Source organism: Brachycentrus maculatus, unplaced genomic scaffold (genome assembly GCF_059751285.1).
Source record: "Brachycentrus maculatus isolate JH-2025_06_01 unplaced genomic scaffold, ASM5975128v1 h1tg000547l, whole genome shotgun sequence".
Classification (NCBI taxonomy): Eukaryota; Metazoa; Arthropoda; class Insecta; order Trichoptera; family Brachycentridae; genus Brachycentrus; species Brachycentrus maculatus.
In genome coordinates, this window is record NW_028281291.1 from 64,058 (window position 1) to 86,514 (window position 22,457).

General features: G+C 31.1%; 1 protein-coding gene across 1 annotated transcript in view; it reads left to right on the forward strand.

Moving 5' to 3' along the window:
* Positions 1–22,457, forward strand: part of Dh31-R (Diuretic hormone 31 Receptor) — a gene marked incomplete at its 3' end in the record, with an annotated part of 103,664 nt that overhangs the window by 23,659 nt on the left and 57,548 nt on the right. The window contains exon 3 of the mRNA XM_088273090.1: positions 21,159–21,265. Within this exon, the coding sequence (XP_088129216.1) occupies positions 21,159–21,265 (107 nt within the window). The remainder of the gene's footprint in view (positions 1–21,158; positions 21,266–22,457) is intronic.

The following is a 22,457-nucleotide window of genomic DNA, read 5'->3' on the forward strand; positions in this document are numbered from 1 at the left end:
TGAATGACGCGACTTTAGTTTTATTATTTAATTACTTTGTAGATAATGGAAGCAGATTGTACAATTTTATGACGTAGTAATCAAAGTTCTTTTGACCAAAAGAGGTATTCTTTCGGTTCGTTTTGATGTGTGCCTGTGTTTTAAATATTGCGGTTCTATGGACGTTTCCATAAAGTGTGTTAATTGGGATTTTTGTGCTGTGCTGGGAGGTGTTTTCTTATGATATGCGAGATTAATTTTGAATTGCATGTCTGAGGATTATTTAAAATACAGTGGTTATTGTAAAAACCATTATAGCCTTATTATTATTGTAATAACCATTACAAGTTTATTGTAATTTTAAGAAACCTTCTTCTTTCTTCTTCTTCTACTTCTTCTTCTTCTTCTTCTTGGTGTAGGCCTTGTGGCCTGTTTTTAAGATGGATAAGCGTCCTGCGATGTCGATTCCCGGCTATCGATCCATCTCTTTGGTGGTCTGCCCAGGAGTCGCCATGGGGTTGGCCGTACAGTGCAATGTGGGGGAATCTGGATGGTTCCATTCTCCTCACATGCGCATTCCATTGTCTCCTTCGTTGCCTTCCCCACCTAACGACATCTTCGATTTCGCATATTTCCCTGATCCTGGCGTTTCTTTTTCTATCTCGAAGACTCTTGCCTGATATGCTTCTTAGAGTCTTCATTTTTGATACTCTAAGCGCGGTTTTGTGCCAACGGTGTCCGCTCTACTTTCGATTTCATATGTCATGATGGGTCGGACACAAGATTTGTAAATCATGATTTTACTGTCGATCTACATCTCATGATTTTTTCGTTTTAAAAACCATTATAACTTAATTATTATTGTTAAAAAAACCTTGTTATTTTTTTTTATTGGAAAAACCATCTTGTATTACTACGTTTGTATTTTCTTAGTTTGTTTTCCTGGGTTTTCACAATAACAAAAACCGATAAGTTCTTCAGAATTTGAAATTGTTTACTTATTGATAAATTGATCACGGTAGATAGATCCCTACCCTAATAATGAAGTTAAGAACAAAGAACCAAGCTTTTTTATGAAGCAAAAATGCTCGCACGAGATAAAAAAAATATGGATTCCATAAAAAATACACACATGTACCTACATACTAGAAGGCAAAGAATATAGTATTACCAACTTGAGTGTACTCGAATATATATTTTTTTGTAAACAGAATTTTTAGAAAATACTAAATATAACCCCCAAGAAATCCTTCCCAAACTTTACAACCAATTTATTATATCTTTCACAAGTTTTCATCGCGGTGAACTGTCCCAACTGAAACGGAATGCTCAGAATCAAGAGCAGCTATCGCCATAGAAATATAAATACATGTTATTTAATATCTAAATTAAAATTTCTGTCCGCCTCCGTAGTGTGATGGTCAGCATGCTCGGCTACCGTTCTGGAGGTCCCGGGTTCGATTCCCAAGGGAGGTAAAATAAATATAAGTGATTTTTTCACTGTAATATTTATTCGATATTACCATGGACTGGTACCTGAAGCGGAAGGCTGATCACCCTTCTTTCATGTGTAAACGATAAAGATAACACTGCGTTTATATGACACAGTGCCCTATGCACCATTTGGGTACGGATAAGGGTTTTATAATTATTATTATTAATTTCTAAGATATGTGAATCATGATTGATAATCACACTACTGAAATTTTCGGAACTCATACATATATCTAATGACGCTTTATGTGTAAGTTCACTGGACCCATCTAAGGTTGGATTAAAAAGCTTCTTTTTAGCAGATACCCTTTTATTTAGATGTATGCATGATCCTAACCGGATTACGTTACATACTGTGAAACGCCTGAAAACATAATTTTAAATGTTTATGCAACTTATAATTTGATCAGATTGAACCAGTGAACCATTTGATCAGTGAACAAGGATTTGGACAAGCCCAAAAATGCTGTGAAGCCTCAACTAGTGGTCTAAGTGTTTAATTTTTAATAATCATCCTAATGCATATGGCACTGCATTACATAAACGCAGTGTTATCTTGATCGTTAACACATGAAGGAAAGGTGATCAGCCATCCGCTTCACCAGTCCGGGGTAATATTGAATAAATATTACAGTGAAAATATTTATTTGATCCCCCCAGGGAATCGAACTCGGGACCTCCAGTACGGTAGCCCAGCGTGCTGACCATTACACTACGGAGGCGAACGAATCCTCTCGTGATTAATTAATTATTTATTATTTCGAGAAATAAAAATACTTTGTGTTCTTATCCACTCACATTTTTATTAACCAACTAGTTTCGGCAACAACCTGTTGCCCTCTTCAGGGTTACATTTATTACTTAGTAATAAATATAAATAAATATTAATATTAGTAATAAATGTAACCCTGAAGAGGGCAACAGGTTGTTGCCGAAACTAGTTGGTTAGTAAAAATGTGAGTGGATCAGAACACAAAGTATTTTTATTTCTCAAAATAATATATCAATATGATCCACAAAGTTAATGCTTTCAATATTCAAAACAATTAATTATTTTTTGGAGATACCTCAATTCAATTGTGGATGTCTGGAATATGAGAAGATCCCACGATATTTCAAGATGTCAAACTTTTACCAGACAGGATGCCAAACACGAAAAAGTGGCGTGGTATCCAAACAATCATAATATTTCTTTTAAGATAGGTGTTATAAAAATATCGCGCAGAGGTAGAAATAAACACCACCTTTGTCCGAGAGAATATTTTCATTTTGAATATTTTATCCCTTGAGAGAAAATCCAGTCGCGGGGCTTCCGATCAATTCTAAGGGAGGAAAGTAACTTCAACCCCTGGGGATTCCAAGAATTGGAAACATGAAGAGTTTAAGTTAAAATTCAAGTTATAAAATAGATAAATATTATGACTTGAAGTATCAATTGAGTTAATAATTGGAGAGGAATTTAAGTAATGAATTTATCTCAAAAATTGTATTTACTTAGTAAAACTTAAATTAAAAATGCATATATTTAACCACAAAGTGACTGCCGAATCAACTAATGAAATTAAATGTTAAATTTAACAAACATCGTAAAATCACAACATTTTGAGTGTGTCCAAATACTTGTTCACAAAATCTGGATTATCTCCAATTACAGGAGTTATTTTCATATTATTTTTTTGACATCTCATCAAAGATGAAGAAGAATATGGAAGTCTGGGCATTTACGGGGCTGACGACCGTCATAGGCTGGTTTAAGTGATCACTTTACACACGTGTAACATTCACCAATTCTACCCATTATTGAAAACCACACTACTCAAATTCTTATATGAACCAATTTTGAAACATTATTCTTGAATCACTAGAACTTCACTAGAGACATCTTTTTGGTGAGATGAAAAAAAGCTTTTTATTCAGCAGAAACTCTTTTATTAGTATGTGAGGTCCGAATCCTGGATGAAAGTAAGTGTGTAAATAATTATTACCATATTCTTCTACATCTTTGATGAGATGTCCAAAAATAATATGAAAATAACTCCTGTAATCGGAGATACCTAATCCAGATTTTGTGACGTTTTTGGACACACTCAAAATGTTGTAAATTATTTATTTAACTCAGATATTTTTTTAAAGTTCAGTTTAGGTCTGTATACTATTCTCCTTGCTGATTTTACAACCTAAAATTTTCTCATTTGGAAATAATTTCTGTAAATAGGCATTCGCAGTAAATTAACTCATACTTTTGAGATATCCAACTAAATACCATACTAATTTATTAACATAGTTGAGTTACATTTCAAACAAATTGCCCATGTGCAAATATCTCTTTTTTCCCCATTTCTTTGTTATTACATTTCACGTGTGTGTAAACCAGTTTAAAAATTAGCCATCCACACTTTTCCATTCAACGAATTCATGCATTGTATGTGTTGAAAGAAGGGATGTTTCCCCACTTTTGTTATACACACAAAACGTAATCTGAAAAGACATTAGGAAAATACAATAAAAACATACGTATTTGTTTGAAAAATGCTGAAAAAAATAAAACGAACTAGAATTCTACTTTGCATACTGGAAGCCTGAAAATTACTCTTAAAATATTAAACTTGAGTAGGTACTTTGTTCGTATTTTTATTGTGATGAAAGAGGCTATTCTGAAACGTATTTGTTAATGTATAATGAGTAAATACAGAAAAATTCCAAAAAAAAATTAAATGTATTGAAAAAATAAATATTTAATTGTTCTACGAAATTTATTTATCATGTGCGAAAAAGTATTTTAAAAAAGTACCTACCGATTCAAACCGATTTTAACACGTTGTCATACGTTTCCATGATAAATCACACTTGCCATGATAAGACACACGTCGCTTTAATAAGTCAAATGGTGCCATTTTAATTCACACGTTGCCATGATAAGTCACATGTTGCCATGATAATTCACACGTTGCTATGACAAGTCACACGTATCTATGATAAGTCAGACGTTACTTTGATAAGTCAGACGTTTTTATGATACGTCACAAGTTGCTATGATAATTCACATGATGCCATGATACGATACACACGTTGAAACGATTTTTCAACGTGATATTACAAAAATCAATAAATAATAAAAAAATTATTTCATTTATTGATTCGGCAGTCACTTGTGGTAAAATCTATAGATTTTTAATTAATGTTTTACTTAGTAAATACCACTTTTTCTAGAAAAAAATATAAAAATAAAAAATAAAAAAAATACATGGAGTATTAAATTGAACACACTCAAACCGACCTATGACGGTCGTAAGCCCCCTAAATGCCCAGACTTTTATATGTTTCTTCATCTTTGTTGAGATTTCAAGAAATAATAAATAACTAGGAGTCTAGATACTTCTGTATCAGATCAGGGAATCATAATAGATTAGGAGAGCTCGAAATGTAAACTTTCTGAATGAATTCATTGTTATTAGAACTTGCGATCCAGTTCTGTTAGCGCGAAACTATATTACAGTAGTTTTAAAGACTGGGAAAAATGCGGCGGACTTTTGTCCTATTTTGTTTTACAGAAAACAAAAAGGACTTAACGAGTGTTTGCCTGCCAAGGTACGAGGGGAAATATACAGGGGGCTCATAAGTTTTTTTTTAATGAAAAAAAAACAAATGATTGATAATTCATATTATTTTTTGACATCTCATCAAAGATGAAGAAGAATATGGAAGTCTGGGCATCACTTTACACACGTGTAACATTCATCAATTCTAGCCATTATTGACAACAACACTACTCAAATTCTTGGAAGTTCTTTATACTTATATGGACCAATTTATGAAACATTATTCTTGAATCACTAGAACTTCACTAGTGACATCTTTTGGTGAGATGAAAAAAAGCTTTGTATTGAGCAGAAACCGTTTTTTTATTATGTGAAGTCCGAATCCTGGATTATAATCACACACATGAGAAGCGCCAGAAAATATCATTTTCATTTTTATTATTTAACCTTATAATTTGACCAGATAATTTATTTACAACATTTTGAGAAATGTTTTTAATTGATTCAGGCGAAAAACACATTTTTTGCTTTGCCGCCATCTTAATGAAAAGTTATGAGATCTTACGTTTATTTCAAGTGGTGCACAAAGCACTGCATCAAATTGATGCAGTAGTTACTCGATCGTGAATAAATGAAGGCAGGGTGATCAGTCCTGCTCTCATTCGATTATAAAAAAACAACTATATAGTTTTTTTTTCCACAATTATTTTTTGGTTAGTGACCACGTTTCTTTATTCATTTCAGACTAGTCGTCAGTTTAGTCTGATGATGTCGATAGCGATGAAAAACGGTCACAGGTCAAATAAAATGAATTTGGAAAGCACTTACGTTGTTATTTCCCATTTTATAATTAAAATGTAACTTGTTTTAAAATCACTACAGATATTTTATTATAACTTAATTATAATTTAAAATAATTCTACCGATTAGCTTTAAAACCGGTTACAATAATAATTAAGTTACAATAAAATATTTAAAGCGATTTTAAAACAAAGTTACATTTTAATTATACTTCTATATATAACTGAAAAAAAAATTGCTAGATACATTTTGTAACACCCGTTGATGAAACCACCTGCAGTTTTCGAAAATTGTGTGTAATGAAATAAAACTCAAATTGTTTTATTACCATTTATATTTACTTTTTTTTAAATAGTTTCGATAGTCACTTTACGACCTGCATATATGTACTTGTATTTTACAAGCACTGAAAATGTCACAATGTTTCACGTGTTTTTAATGTGCGGCTAAAGTCGCGTGATTCCCGTTGGTGCAATTATTTTTATTGCACCCTGTACCGGCGTGGAGCTGTTTAGCTGTAGCGTGAAGTGCAAACGGTAGCACAACACAGGAGTCGACAGAATTGAGAAAATAAAAGTCGGGATAAGGAAAACGCCTCCGAAGCGCATAAATTGCACTATTTTCTAGTGTGCTTTTTTTTTTAGTTTTTTTTCACCATTATTTTTACTTTTACTGATGATAATACCGGCTTACTTTGAAATGCTTTTTATGGGTTGAAAATAGCACTAATGGAATTGAAATGAGAAACCACGTAACATGATTAGTAAAAGAAGTTATTCCAGTTTCAAAAAACTAAAATTGTCCTCATCATTCATCGTTCACTTTGTGTAATACCACTCAAAAACACTACTTCAAAAATATCGATTTTGGAATACCTATCTCATCATCAGGTCAAATGTAGACTGAAATAAAATCGCCACGGTCTCTAATATACATATATAATATTTTCTTATTTATGCAAAATAAAAAATATTATTTTCATTATTCTTTGAAAGAGAGAAAAAGTAAATAATAAAAATGAAAATGGTATTTTCTGGCGTATCTTATGTGTGTGATTACATTTCCAGGATTCAGACCTCACATACTAATATAAGAGTTTCTGCTTAGTAAAAAGCTTCTTTACATCTCGCCAATAGATGTCTCTAGTGAAGTTCTAGTGATTCTAAATTGAACAAGGTTTCTAAATTGGTTCATATATATAGAACTTCCAAGAATTTGAGTAGCGTGGTTGTCAATAATGGGTAGAATGTTACACGTGTGTAAAGTGATCACTTAAACCAGCCTATGACGGTCGTCAGCCCCGTAAATGCCCAGACTTCCATATTCTTCTTCATCTTTGATGAGATGTCAAAAAATAATATAAATACGTTAAATTTGATTGTTTATTTATTGTGGGTAAGTATTTCTTAATTGCTTTACTTATTTCTAAATTTTCAACAGTATGTAAACGAAGACCAGTTTTATTTACATGTGAAATTTGTATGCCGGTTGACTTAATAAACTAGTGGGCTTTATATAAAAGGTCATTGGCAAAGAAGGAAAAAAAATTACACGATATTTAATAATAATTCAATTCGATTTTTTTCTGTATCTTTACAATTAATCAACAGTTTGGGTATATTATATTAGTATAAAAATCTAGACGAAAATCTCAATTGGAGCTATATTCATTTTAAAATGACTTAATTCATAGTAACTTAACCTTTATATTTTGAGGTAATTTACCCAAGAATAATAATTTGCTTACAAAGATATTGGTGACCGTTACTCTTTTTATAGACACACCCCATTTAAGATGTTAAGATGTTAAAATGTGTAGGTATATTTTCACATATACAATTTCTGGAGAGCAAAAATAGATCGCAATAAAAAACGGTTTTGAATATCGATTACATATAAACAATTTAAGTTTTACTTAAAAAAGCATACTAAAATTCAGTTTTTCGTAAACGAATTGGGTAAATAAAAATTCTTTATTATCGTGGATTTTTAGGATTTATATTGGACAAAGAATCCATAAAAAAAAACCTGTTATATACAACAGCATATGTTAAATTCAATATTCCTCTCGTGCAACACAAGTAAGACCCAATTTCTTTTCACCTTGGTTGCTAAGATAAAGAAAGAATTACCTAAACTACATAGATCTAAAAAAAGGTAAGCGATAAGTCCGTCCGTTACGTTTTTTCCTCTGAGTAGTTTTGGCACTTCAGAGATCAACTTGTTAAAAAAAATATTTTTTAAAAAGTCGAAAAAAACTTTTACAATATTACCCTTTTGTACGCAAAGATACATAAAACGATCTGGTAGTCTCAAATCGGGCGATCTAGGTGGCCACCACACCTTGGTTTTCAGATAACACCATAAAACAATCTGGCAATCTCAAATCTGGGAATCTAGGACCATCACACTTTGGTTGTCAGTTAACATCATATAACAATCTGGTGTCTCAAATAGGACGATCTAAGTGGCCACACATCTGCATTGAAGATATAATAAAAATAGCAGTGGGTTTTAATCGTTCACTTGACTGTGGTCACCCTTTAAAAATTCGTTTTATTCTAGCTTGAAGAATTCGTTAAAAATTGCGTCCAGACTGGAATTCACTTAATTCGAATTACAAGGAGTTTTAAGCCCCCAACCCATGTAAGTTAAGATATACGAGTCACATACCGTGGTACATATGAGGACATATTAAACATTCCATCTAACGGACATGCCACTGTTCACTAATAAGATTAATACGAATTTGAAGATTTTTATCATACTATAAAAATTACCACAAAATATTATATAAAAGGGTGCCAAATTATGCGATCTATTTTAGATCTACCCATTTCCATTATAAATTAAAGAATAGCTTTTCTATTCATTGGCGAAAAAGCAAAATTAGCTCTCAAATTTTAACAACTCAATTTAATTATGCATGACAAAATATTATTTTCACTATAAGTTCCAAGAATTTCACAAGTTTTACTCTCATCAACAGTTGATTTAAAACTGAAGATATTTAAAAAAAATTATTGACCCACGACAACCATTTAAAATGTAAATCAAATAAGTGATTTCATATTTAAATTAATTTCAGTTCATTATTTTCACGTCTCTCTATCTTTTCTTATACCGTTTTTTTTGTAAAATGTTTTGTTTGTAAGATCCAAAATCACTCGCAAACGAGCGGAGGTTTGTATAAACAAATAATGAATTTAAAAAAATATACGAGTTTAAAAAATAGTTGTATGTATAATTGTATTGAAACAACAGGTCTGTTAACACCTCATTTTTATTTTCAAAAAATATGTAACATCGTTTTCGAAATACAGAATTTAAATTGAGGATTCACCATTTTGGTATAAAATATTCAAAAAGATTTGTTTTCTGCCGATTTCCATCGGAACACTGAAAAATCATGCATTTTTAAACACTTAGCGCCCTGTTAGACTGCTCGTACTGACAGGCCTGACGCGAGAAATGTTTGTCAGTTTTTCAAAATTGATGAGTGTAAAATGTGACGTGTAGGAAACCGCTGAAGCGCGTGTGACAACCTCCAGCGCGCGCCGGAAAAACAGGATTTGCGTTTTAAGTAGATTGGGCGCAAACATTTGGTGTAAATTTGTATTTTATATTACACGGCGTTACGTCTTTCACAAAAAAAATATATTTTATGCTCTAAATAAATTCAATAAGGGTGATTTTGTAAAAACATTAAACGAAATGGAAATATAATTCATATTTGAAGTACTAGCATTGTGATTTTCCATTTTATTATTAAAATGAACTTTGTTTTTAAATCATTTTAAATATTTCATTATAACTTAATTTTAACGTATACCGGTTTCGAAGCTACCGCTTCTTTATCAAGACTTATTAATACTAAAACACTATATACTTAACAAAATTCAAAATATTTTTACGGTTTTTAACTTTTTTATATTTCTAAGTAATCTAATTTAAGTCCTCTGTTGCATGTGTGTAATATATTTAAACCTTTATTTTTATCAAATGAGTGATTTTTTATTACGTGATTGGCAAATTCAGAATAATAATTATTATTAAGACATCTTGTATGCTCCTACCCCCTCTTCAACCTACAACGTCCCAAGGACCCAACTCTAAAATTTAGAATTAGCTTCACATACAGTATTTTAAAATGATGCGGAATGCATCGAAACACGTGTCACAGTAGATTTTAAGAAATAGTGGTATTTACTAAGTAAAATATTTATTAAAAATGGATAGATTTTACCATAAAGTGACTGCCGAATCGATTAATATTTTTTTTTTTTAAATCAGTGTTTGATTTAACATTTAATACATAAATGTTTTTTTTTTATTATTTAAAAATACTATTTGACCGCATAGGTAGCTTCATGTCTTAAATGTGAATGTTCTCTTCTTCTTCTTCTTATTGTAGGCCTTGCGGCCTGTTTTTAAGAGGAATTAGCCTCCTGCGACGTCGAATCCCAGCTATCGGCCCATCTCTTTGGTGGTCTGCCCGGGAGTCGTCTACCGTGGGGTTGGCCGTACAGTGCGATGTGGGGGAGTCTGGATGGTTCCATTCTCCTCACATGCGAATACCATTGTCTTCTTCGTTGCCTTCCCCACCTAACGACATCTTCGATCTCGCATATTTCCCTGATCTTGGCATTTCTCAATCTATCTCGAAGACTTTTGCCTGTTATGCTTCTCAGAGTCTTCATTTCTGACACTCTAAGCGCGTTTTTTGTGGCAGCGGTGTCTGCTCTACTTTCGATTCCATACGTCATGATGGGTCGGACACAAGTTTTGTATATCTTGATCTTGCTGCCGATCTTCATCTTAGGGTTTTTCCATATAGCATTTTTCAGACATCCTGAGATGGCTGCAGCTTTGTTCACTTGCCCCATCACTTCGCATGTGAATGTTAATTACAACAATTAAGGAATAACCTTATTTACTTCTGAGTTATATAAAAAGCAGGTTCTAATTAATCTCGTACACTTTTAAATTGGCGTAAAGTTCGTTTTAGCCAGACAATATATTCCCGGGTGACGTCAATTAGGGGGTCGTGAGAGGCCTGCCGATAGAGGGTGCGTAATTAGCGCTACCCTGGAGAATTTCTTCACGAGATTCCACCCCTTCGCCCTTAATGATACAGAAGTGATACGCGCCGGATACTTATGAAGATATCACGACCCGGGTATTCTCGAAACCTCGCGTTTACGTTTCAAATTGCTCGAAATCAATATTTGCGTTACGTTAAACGAATTGTCTAAACACAATTCATAGACAACATTTTTAGTATGTCCAAATACTTGTTCACAAATCTGGATTATCTCAAATAATAGGAGGATTAATTTTTCATATTGTTTTTTGACATCTCATCAAAGATGAAGGAGAATATGGAAGTCTGGGCATTTACGGGGCCGACGACCGTCATATGCTGGTTTAAGTTATCACTTTACATACGTGTAACATTCACCAATTCTACCCAATATTGACAACCATTATTCATTATTAAGTGATCACTTAAACCAGCCTATGATGGTCGTCAGCCCCGTAAATGCCCAGACTTTCATATTCTTTTTCATCTTTGATGAGATTTCAAAAAATAATTTGAATATAGCTCCTGTAATTGGAGATGATCCAGATTTGTGAAAAAATATCAGGACACACTAAAAATGTTAATAAATTATCTGGTCAAATGGTAAGCTCAAATAATAAAATGAAAATGATATTTTCTGGCGTTCCTCATGTATGTGTTTATAATCCTGGATTCGGACCTCATATACAAATTAAAGAGTTTCTGATCAATTATAAAGCTTCCTCATTTCAGCAATAGATCGGATTTCCAAACTTAAAACACAGTAAGGGACATTTTTTGTAGTACGTTTTTTTTGCATTTTTAGGCTAAGTAGAATCTATATAAGTAGTCCAAAAATATTTAAAAAAAAACGTACTACAAAAAAAATCCCTTACTGTGTTTTGAGTTTGAACAGGCTGCTCAAGTTTGGACAGCCGAGATATCTCTAGTGAAAATTCTAGTGATTTAAGTTCAATGTTTCGAAATTGGATCATATAAGTACATATATTGAACTTCCGAGAATTTGAGTAGTGTGGTTGTCAATCATGGTTAGAATTGGTGACTGTTACACGTGTGTAAAGTGATCACTCAAACCAGACTATGACGATCGTAAGCCCCGTAATTGTACAGACTTACATATCCGTTTGCATGTATGTATGTTGAGATGTCAAAAAATAAATTAGGAATAACATTGAGTGTGTACAAATATTTGTTCTCAAATCAGGGTTTTATCATTAATTTTTAAATTCCGACATCTCAATGAAGAACATAAGCCCTGTAAATACCTAGACTTCCATATTCTTTATCTTTGCTGAGATGTCAAAATGTAATAATAGGAATACCTTATTTCATATTTTCTTCTTTAAAATTGAATAGTATATTAATTTAGTAGAATAGACCCGTTTATTATACATTAAGTGTAATGAATGCGATTCTGGAGTGCCTCGTAAGTCCTAAAAAGCAATTAAAAGAGTTATACGCGCATCAATGTCAGCATTTATTACTCTAAAGTTTAGTCTCTAAACTGTTCGTTAAATGTACCGAATGGTTGAACGGAATGTTTTAGTTTTGAAGGCACATTAACTAAGATTTATATCAAATTAACATCAAGGAAATATCTTCATAAGAATATTTACTGTGGGTTCTCTTCTTCTTTTGCTTGTTCTTGGTCTACGCCATAGGTGGCCAATATTTTCTGTAGCCGGGCCAGATTTTAGAAATGTGATTTCCTACCGGCCCGTAAAACGAAATTTACGTAAACGTAAATATATATATATATATATATATATATATATATATATATATATATATATATATATATATATATATATATATATATATATATATATATGTATGTATATATATATATTTATATATATATATATATATATATATATATATATATATATATATATATATATATATATATATATATATATATATATGTATTTATATATATGTATATATATATATATATATATTTTTTTAAAATATATTTTAATTTATTAATATTTATGGTTCAAATTCGAAACGCAGTCACTAGAATTTCACTAGAGACATCTATGGTGAAATTAAAGAAACTTTTGTTAAGATGTCAAAATTAATATAAAAATTACTTCTAATTGAAGATAATCCAGATTTGTGAATAAGTATTTAGACACACTCAAAATGCTGTCTTAGGTGTTAAGCTAAGCATAACACCCAAATTGTAAGTCAAATTATAAGCCGCATAAAAATTTTAAATCATGTTTTCACTGGTCTCTTAGTATATAAAATAATCCGGTTGAAATCTTGCATATCGCTCACTCCTTTCAAGAACGTCATAAATCAAAAAACTTGATTTTTCAGGAGAACGTTTTTAAAGTTTAAATATATAACACAATGTATTAAAAATAAATATCAAGCCACTTATTGAACTTTTTACTGTGCAACAGATCTTTTTAGGTAAAACCTGAAGGTTTTTTCTCCATTCGAAAAATATTTAGTATATTAAAAAAAATAATTAAACAATACCTTTTCTTCAAAATGCAAAAACCACACTTTCTGCCCTATAGCGAGTAAATATTAAGTTAAAAATATGCCGCTTTTACTGGGATATAGTACATTTTCTGGGCATTCTGAAAACATGTACAACTGAAAATTGACAATTTTTGATTTATGACGTTCTTGAAAGGAGTGAGCGATATATTTAAATAAAAGTGTCTGCATTTAATAAAAGCTTTTTCAAACCAGCCAATGATGATTCATCTCATTCAAAAACTATGACTTTGACGACAGTGCAATGTTTGATATTACATTTCCTCTGTATCTAAGAAGGAAATACCACAAATTCTTCCAGACATGCTACGATTTGCTCACCCGAAAAAGTAGAAGATAGTAATCCGGCAGAACCTCTGACCGACTTGCAATTTCTGGATATACGGGGTTTCGGTTAACGAAGCTTGAAATTTCATCCTCTTTTGAGGCGCGAACTAGAAAAAGGAATGAAGCCAACAAAAATAAAATATTTTAAATACTTAATAAAATGTGGAAATATCATTGTTTGACATGTGGTAAAATTGAAGATACAATAAAATAAAAATATTCATATTGAAAAATGATCATTTTCACCCCTTGTATCCTAATATAAGTGGCCTTTGGCGTGTTTTTAAAAGGGATTAGCCTCCTGCGATGTCGATTACCAGCTGTCGATCCACCTCTTTGGTGGTCTATCCGGGAGTTTTCTACCTTGGGGTTGGCCATGCAGTGCAATGTGGGGGAGTCTGGATGATTCCATTCTCCTCACATGCGCATACCGTTGTTTTCTTCGTTGCCTTCCTACCTAACGATATCTTCGATCTCGCATATTTCTCTATCCTGGTGTCACTTATTAGAAAAATATGCTCCATAGAGTCTTCATTTTTGACACTCTTAGACTATCGTTTGTTAATTAAATTTTTGAAATGTTTACTCAAAATATTAAAAATATTATATCCGAATTTCGTTACGTTCAACGAATTTTTCAGCGACTGTAAGTAGAAATTTAAAATAACTCTATATTTCTCTCACTTTCTCTATGCTTACGTTCATTCCACAAACGTCAGTTCAACAGTTTGAAAATGTTTGTTATTTATTAAACTTTTTTCAACTATTATAAATTTATGTTGAAAATACTCGTATATAGCTTTGCTCGGTGGAAATGTCAAACACACGCAATTCCGGTGGTAAATTTTGTGAAAATTAAACTTACGTTATTGAGAAGACGAAAGGTATCACAGGATTTTTCTGCTGTGTTTAGGTATGTTCAAAAAATTTTTGAGTTAAATAATTTATTATATCAGAAACTGTTTTATTCACCCTAGTGATGATATGCCAATTTATAGGTTTCTCGACTTGATATGAAGTATCTATGGTTCCCCTTTAATAGAGCAAGGTCAATAAATCTTTGCCAATTTATCAACTGGTGGCGCTACAATCAGCCACACTTTCAAACGTATCAAAAAACGTACCCACATGTGGTAGGTTCCGAGACCATTGCATATATACAGGTTTCAAGAATTAATGCAATATGGATGTTCAATAATGGGCAGAATGGTGAACGTTACATAAGTGTATAAATTGACCGCTTAAGCTAACCAAATGCCAGGTCGTAAGCCCTGGGATGCTCAGACTTCCATATTTTTTTCAAGAGGAACGATAAATATTTCAAATCAAGTTGAGGCACATATTAATTAGTTCGGCATTAACTTTGTGAAATGATATGGTGATTATTAAAAAAAAAAAAACATTTCAAAAATTTAAATACGTTTTACTTTTCACCTGTAGATGAAAACATTTTTGGTTTTCGTAACTAGTCGTATGTAGTGAAATAAAACTCATTTAGTGGTATACACCAATAAATTAAAAATAATGGTTAAATATTTTGACAATAGACCTTTTTGTAACTTTGAATCGAATTGTTCACTTAGCTCTAAGTTACAAGCAAGTGTCGTACCTACATAACATTGTATGTTTTATGTAATTTAGCAGTTCGGGGGTTGCTCCAGTACTTGATTACATTCCTTCTCGACTGTAACAAAGGACTTGCTCGTACCTAATAAAGGAATCTACGGAAAGATTGGACAACGTACGTCCCACTAAATCTCTTAAACCTTATGCAATCCGGGAATTCATCTCTTTGCTGCAATCTCCTCTAATGCTTATTTCTTTAAATATACACATACTTTTTGTTAAATTATTTATAACGGAAAAAATCATAGCAAATATTTGTATACTAGATAATGGAGAATATGGAAGTCTGGGCATTTAAAGGCCATACAACCTATTATCCTCTACAACATATAAACAACATATAAAAACCTTGACGTATAACTACGTGTAAAGGCCCAACACACGTTAATTCGCAACTTCATTTTCTTTAAACCAAGGTAACATTTGACGTAATTGAATTTTTGTAACAAACACCTTCATTGTATTTAAAAACGAGTTTTTTTTTTCAAAATAAATACGTAGTTTTAAATAAAAAAGAGTTATTGAAATATTGGGAATTAAAAAAATCTAAATCCAAACCATCTCAACACTAACTAACTAAACATCACGCTGCTTCTACGCAGGGGTAGACAGAGAGAAAAGAACGCCTCCCCACTCTGTCTTTGAAAACATTCTTCGCCTCTTCCACGTTCATGCATTTCCTCATACATACCCGCCGATTATTAAGACTCCTTACTGATAGCTTTCAACGCAGCCGGACGCTTGATGAATTCTATTATTGCAAGAAGAGCCTTAGCAGTGTGAGTCAGTCAGTCAGGCATCAGTAATTGACTAAATTTAAACCACCCTTATTCACAAACACCCTCTGTTACAGTTCATGTACCCTCAAAGGTCTCTGGAGTGTAAAATCACAAATCGTTTTATAAAATAGAGCGAATCCCTTTCAATCAGTCCACAGCTCGAAACTGATTTTAACTTTGTCATCAATTCGTGCAGTCTGTCACCGACTCATTCCCAGCATTAGTGAGTATTGAAACTTTTTGATTTATCGTCGAGCCGCCAATCCACAAATGGTAGAAAATAAGCCCCTCGTTGAGCACCGATTGCCACGACTGCCTATAGCAAAATGGTCATAAAAAATACCTCAATTTTCCAGGATAAGCGACATTCATTTCATAAGGCTTAATTTTTTTTTCTCCACTTTTATGTTGATTTCACTGGATTTTAAGTCGCTTATCGTTTTTTTTGTTTTAAAATAAATATCTTAAAAGTTCGTATGTTGTAATATATATTTGTTTTAAAAATTTATATAAATACATATATATATATATATATATATATATATATATATATATATATATATATATATATATATATATATATATATATATATATATATATATATATATATATATATATATATATATATATATATATATATATATATATATATATATATATATATATATATATATATATATATATATATATATATATATATATATATATATATATATATATATATATATATATATATATATATATATATATATATATATATATATATATATATATATATATATATTTTATATTTTTTTTTAAATAACTATTTTTGTTGAAAACTTTATTTGTAACAGGGATTTGAACGCACTTAAAATGTTAAATGTTAAGTGTTTGATTTTTTTAAAACTCATCTTTCAAAACCGCCGAAATGAAGAGGGTTAAAAGTATTTTGTTTCGTACTTATTTCGCGACATTAATATTCATGAGACTCAAACTTGTTAATGGCAATATATTTTAATGGTACCGAGGTGAAATTAAACTTGAGGGAGTCCAAACTGTAAATCTAAGTGCATGTCATTTAAAATTTGTGGGAAGTCGCCTCGGTTGGCTGTAATCCCTGTAAGTGGATAACGCTGTAAGTTAAAAATAAACAACCCTTAAGTGGCAAATGAAAGGGTGAAAATATTATTAAAAAATAGATGTTAATATAGAAACATTTTTAAAAATTTATGTTAATTGAAAAACACTTACACGAAGAAAAACAAACTATATTTTATTTATTGTTTCGGCATTAACTTTGTGGTAAGACATGTTACAATGATTAAAGAAAACACTTCGTTTTTTACCACTTGAGTTTTATTATAGACTACATGTTTCAGAAGTTAAACTTCCATCATTCAGGTCTGTATAGTAACTAAAATATAAAATATAAAATTGTTCCATAAATAAGAAGAGGGGAAAGTAAGGGGAAGGGGTTAGTCAAGGGACGGAGTTTGAAAACAAAGGAAAAATGGAAAGCAATGGTGAAGAATTTTGAAACAATATATTTTATATTTTAATTTTATATTTTATATTTTAGTTACTATACAGACCTGAATGATGGAAGTTTAACTTCTGAAACATGTAGTCTATAATAAAACTCAAGTGGTAAAAAACGAAGTGTTTTCTTTAATCAAAAACAAACTATTATTACTATTTATGTTAGTATTTGTACTAATACCTTTATAAAACTATAAGTGTCCTTATAGTTTTGTTGGTATGAATAATAATACCTACTTGATGTGTCTTCAAAGTCTTGTTAGTATTTGTATTAATACCGACTTGAAGTGTCTTCAGAGTCTGGTGAGTGTTCGTACTAATACCGTCTCGAAGTATATTCAATGTCTGGTTAGTATTTGTATTAATACCGACTCGAGGTGTCTTCAATGTCTGGTTAGTATTTGTATTAATACCAACTTGAAGTGTCTTCAGAGTCCGGTTAGTGTTATTACTAACACCTACTTAAAGTGTCTTCAATGTCTGGATGATATTTGTAAAAAGACCTACTTGATGTGTCGTCCAGTTATCCGTATCCTACTCTAGTGGTTGCACAAGAACAAAGCACACTATTTGAAAAGGAAATCCAATATTTTCACCCCACATATCTGTCCACCATATTATTATCCATGGACCGTCTAATAGGGTTATTTGGAGAACATTTTTCCGTTTGTGCTAAAAACCCACATACTCGATGTTTAAGGACAATTTAAACTATTTTAGTTATGAGTTTTTTTCTTATATGTGTGCTTAAATTGCTCAGACATTTTTTTACAAAAATGGTCCTTTTTATTAGGCGTGCACAAAATCAATAATATTTTTCTCAAAAAATAATCGATTTAAAAAATAAATTTTGCAAAATAAACAGCATTTTGTTATATACATCCTTATCATAATTTTTAAATAAACGCAATGTGAGGAAAACACAGACAATTTTCATTTCGGGCTCTTCTCGGAATTTTCACTATCGGAGTGCATCTTCCGATTATTAAATATTCCAATTTCATCCCCAATATCACTAATTTGAGTGTAACGCACATTTTCCATCGGCGAATCCAAAATTGTAAGGACAAAAACACTAGGTTTTAACCAAAAAAATTCTCTATTAATAATTAAAAATTTGTTTTAAAAAATCCCAAATGTTTATTTAAAAATCGTTCATTTGTAAATATTATTGATGAATCGGTACTTTAGAAACGCGTACGCTGGGACACAAACGGATCCCGGCTCGACTGCCAGCATACACTGGTGTCATCGTCGGTATATCGACTGACCACGCTTTTGATAAAGAATACCAGAATCAAAATAACGATTTTCAGCTCTGTAATGTTTAAATAGGGTCTAAGTATGTAGTTTTTTTTTAATTACATGTTTTAAATAACTAAAGAAAATAATACTTAACAAAAAAAATACTCAAAAACTAACGAAAATAAAGAAAGCTTCACAATAATAAATAAATATTTTTAGGATGGGTGTCGTATGAGTTCCTTCATCGGACCTTGGTCACTTTTCCAATAAAACGTCTTGAAAGTAGCGAAATTTGTGAATAAAATTTTTACGAGCGAATTTATTGCGTGTCTTGTTGTAAACGAGACTATACACACTAGAGACGAGTAAAATCCATTTATTCAGATGATCCGCATCAGTAGATCATTATCAACAAACGACCCGTTCGTCAAGAACGGTTCTTTTGATCTATATATTTTTCAGTTATTCTGACGTTGTTCATTGATTCATCCGCTAATGAACTAGATGAATGAAATAAAAGTATCAAATTAAGGTAAAATTTTAATATTTGATTCATTATGATGCTTAATTTACACGATTCACAATAAAGTCTTTGAATAAAAGATTTTTATAATTATATTGAACATAACGAAACAGTAAATAAAAAAAATATTACTTTTTTGGCACGACCAGATCAATCAGAACCTTAGATCTGGTGGTATCAAAAGTATACGTAATCGGAGGGCATCTATGACTTGAAGTATGTGTATGAAGGAAGCTGGGAGTGAACGTTAGGACAGAGGAGTTTGATGATCCATCCTCTCTGCCTATCCCTGCAGAAAAACTGCGTGATGATAATATCAGTAGTAGTAGACGTTGTTTAACGGACAGTTTTATGACGATTTCCAGGGCATCTTCGTTCGTTAACGAGATTCAACGATAACGTGCGATCTGCTTCTTTTGGACAGTGAATCAGAACGGGTCGTGGAGATCTGTTCATGCACGAATGAACGAATCATCTCATACTCACTAAAGTACAGTCTCAAGGAATTTAATATTTTAGGTAACACGACCGAATAAAATCCTCCAGCACACAATAAATCTCAAATGTTAGAACCCTCATATAATCGGAGAACTCTTTTTTTTCATGTTCATTTTTGGTTTAACCCGTAAAAACTCGCAATGACGAACTTATAACTATTTTTAATATATTATATATTCATGTATATGTATGAAAAAAATCAAGGAATATTTGTAAATTAAATACTTTAATAAACTCCCTAAAGAAACAAAAAAAATAGAAGATATCAAAATTCTTAAAAGAATATTAAAACCCTTTACATTTCAACATTTAGAAAACATATAAATGAAGGGTAAAATACCATTAATCAAATAAAACAAAAAACCTTGAGTGTCAGTCTCTTTTTTGGAGAGGCACAGCAAAACTAAAATTTTAAGTTTGCCATATGTATAAACGCATAGAAATTGTATTAAAAAATTTAACTAAGTATATTTAATAAATTTAAAAAAAAAACTAAGAAATATCTTCATAAATTAAAATAAATTAAAACAATAGTGGTATTTACCAAGTAAAATTGAAATTAATACTGGATTTCACCCTTCGAATGATAGGCTGTATTGTTTAAAAGACCTTACATTTCAATTAACATTTCAAAAGATATAAGACTCACCCCTACCTAGACTCCATACCAAAGAATTTTTATTTTTATTTTATTTACTTTCTTTATTTTTAATTTTTAATATTATTTGCTTTATTAAATTTACTTTGCTTAAAAAAAAAAAACAAAAAAATTGTAAAACGAACTCCCTCTCTAAACACAAGTTTCTACTTTATTAGAGAGGTAGAAACGTTGTATTTGAATGTATTGTTAATTTTCCAACTATTTTGTATTATTTACTTCTTACCTAGAAAAAAATCCTTTAACCACCCTCTCCTTTCAATTCCTCTCCTTTCTTTCTCCTTCCTGCTTAATGTATTATTTTATATCGTACCCTTTTTTTAAATCTCTGAATGTTTTTTTATTGTTTTATAACATAAATGTGGAATTGTTTAATTGGCTTTTTTTTTAACGTTACTATTTTTGTTAATGTAATGTAATGTTTATTATTGTTAATGTAACTATTGTTTATTATATCATTTTTTATATGTAAGAATTCCCGAATAAATAAGAAGAAAATAAAATAAATATGTATTTTGTAAAAAAAAAAAATATATATTTAAAAAAAATATATTTATTTATTTCCAGGAACAGCGCACAAAGATTGCGAGCCAGATGGGAGTTGGTTCCGACACCCTAACTCCAACAAGGAGTGGTCAAACTATACCACATGTGTTAATCTGGAAGACCTATCGGTAAGTAATTATGATTTTACTTCATCTTAGATCTTTTCATAACCAATCGTGCATAGGGCACTGCATCGTAATAATAAAGTTTTAGATTATATTTACAGACGGGAATATTCAGTGAAAATCTATAAACGGAAATATTTTTTAATAACGGAGTTTTGTATATCCACTTATATTTATTTCATCCCCCTGGGAATCGAACCCGAGAGCTCAATTACTGAGGCGGAACATCAATTATAAACGTCGGTAATCGTATATCGCTCACTCCTTTCAAGAACGTCATAAATCAAAAAAATAGATTTTTCAGGAGAACGTTTTTAAAGTTTAAAAATATAATACAATGTATTAAAAATAAATATCAAGCCACTTACTGAACTTTTTACTGTGCATAAAATCTTTTAAAGAAAACCTGAAGGTTTTTTCTCCATTTGAAAAATATTTAGTTTATTGTTTTTTTTTTTAATTAAACAACAGCTTTTCTTCAAAATGCAAAAACATCACTTTTAAAAAGTTAACTTTTAAAAAGTAAAAGTTAAGTTAAAAATATGCCGCTTTTGCTGGGATAAAGTACATTTTCTGGGCATTCTGAAAACATGCACAACTGAAAATTGACGATTTTTGATTTATGACGTTCTTGAAAGGAGTGAGCGATATATTCAAATAATTTCTAAGCAATCAAGTTTCAATGATGGAATCCTATCATTGTTAGCATACAGGTGTTCAGTTTACCTGTAAACAAACAAACACTTATGTATGCAAACAAACAAATTCTTGGTTTACTGAGAAGGGGAAGGGGAGATGAACCATTTATTTTATTTATTTCCATTTTGTATTTTAAATGATTATTAATTTTATGGTATGGTAATATAATACTCTCCTTACAATTCATAGTTTACTTTGTGCAATACCAATTGTTTTTTAAAGTGTATTGAAAGGTAATATAGTATCAAAATAAACAAGTCATTTTCGTATTAATAAAAAAGAAAAATCATTTTTAAATTTGATATTACAAACAAAACAAACGTTTTTAGTCTCAGTAATTTCAGGTTAAAATGTGTGTATATGTGTGTATTGTGTGTGGTGTGTGGTGTGTGGTGTGTGTGTGTGCGTGTGTGTGTGTGCGTGTGTGTGTGCGTGTGTGTGTGTGTGTGTGTGTGTAGAAAATTAATGCAATATGCATGTTCAAAAATTGTGAAAA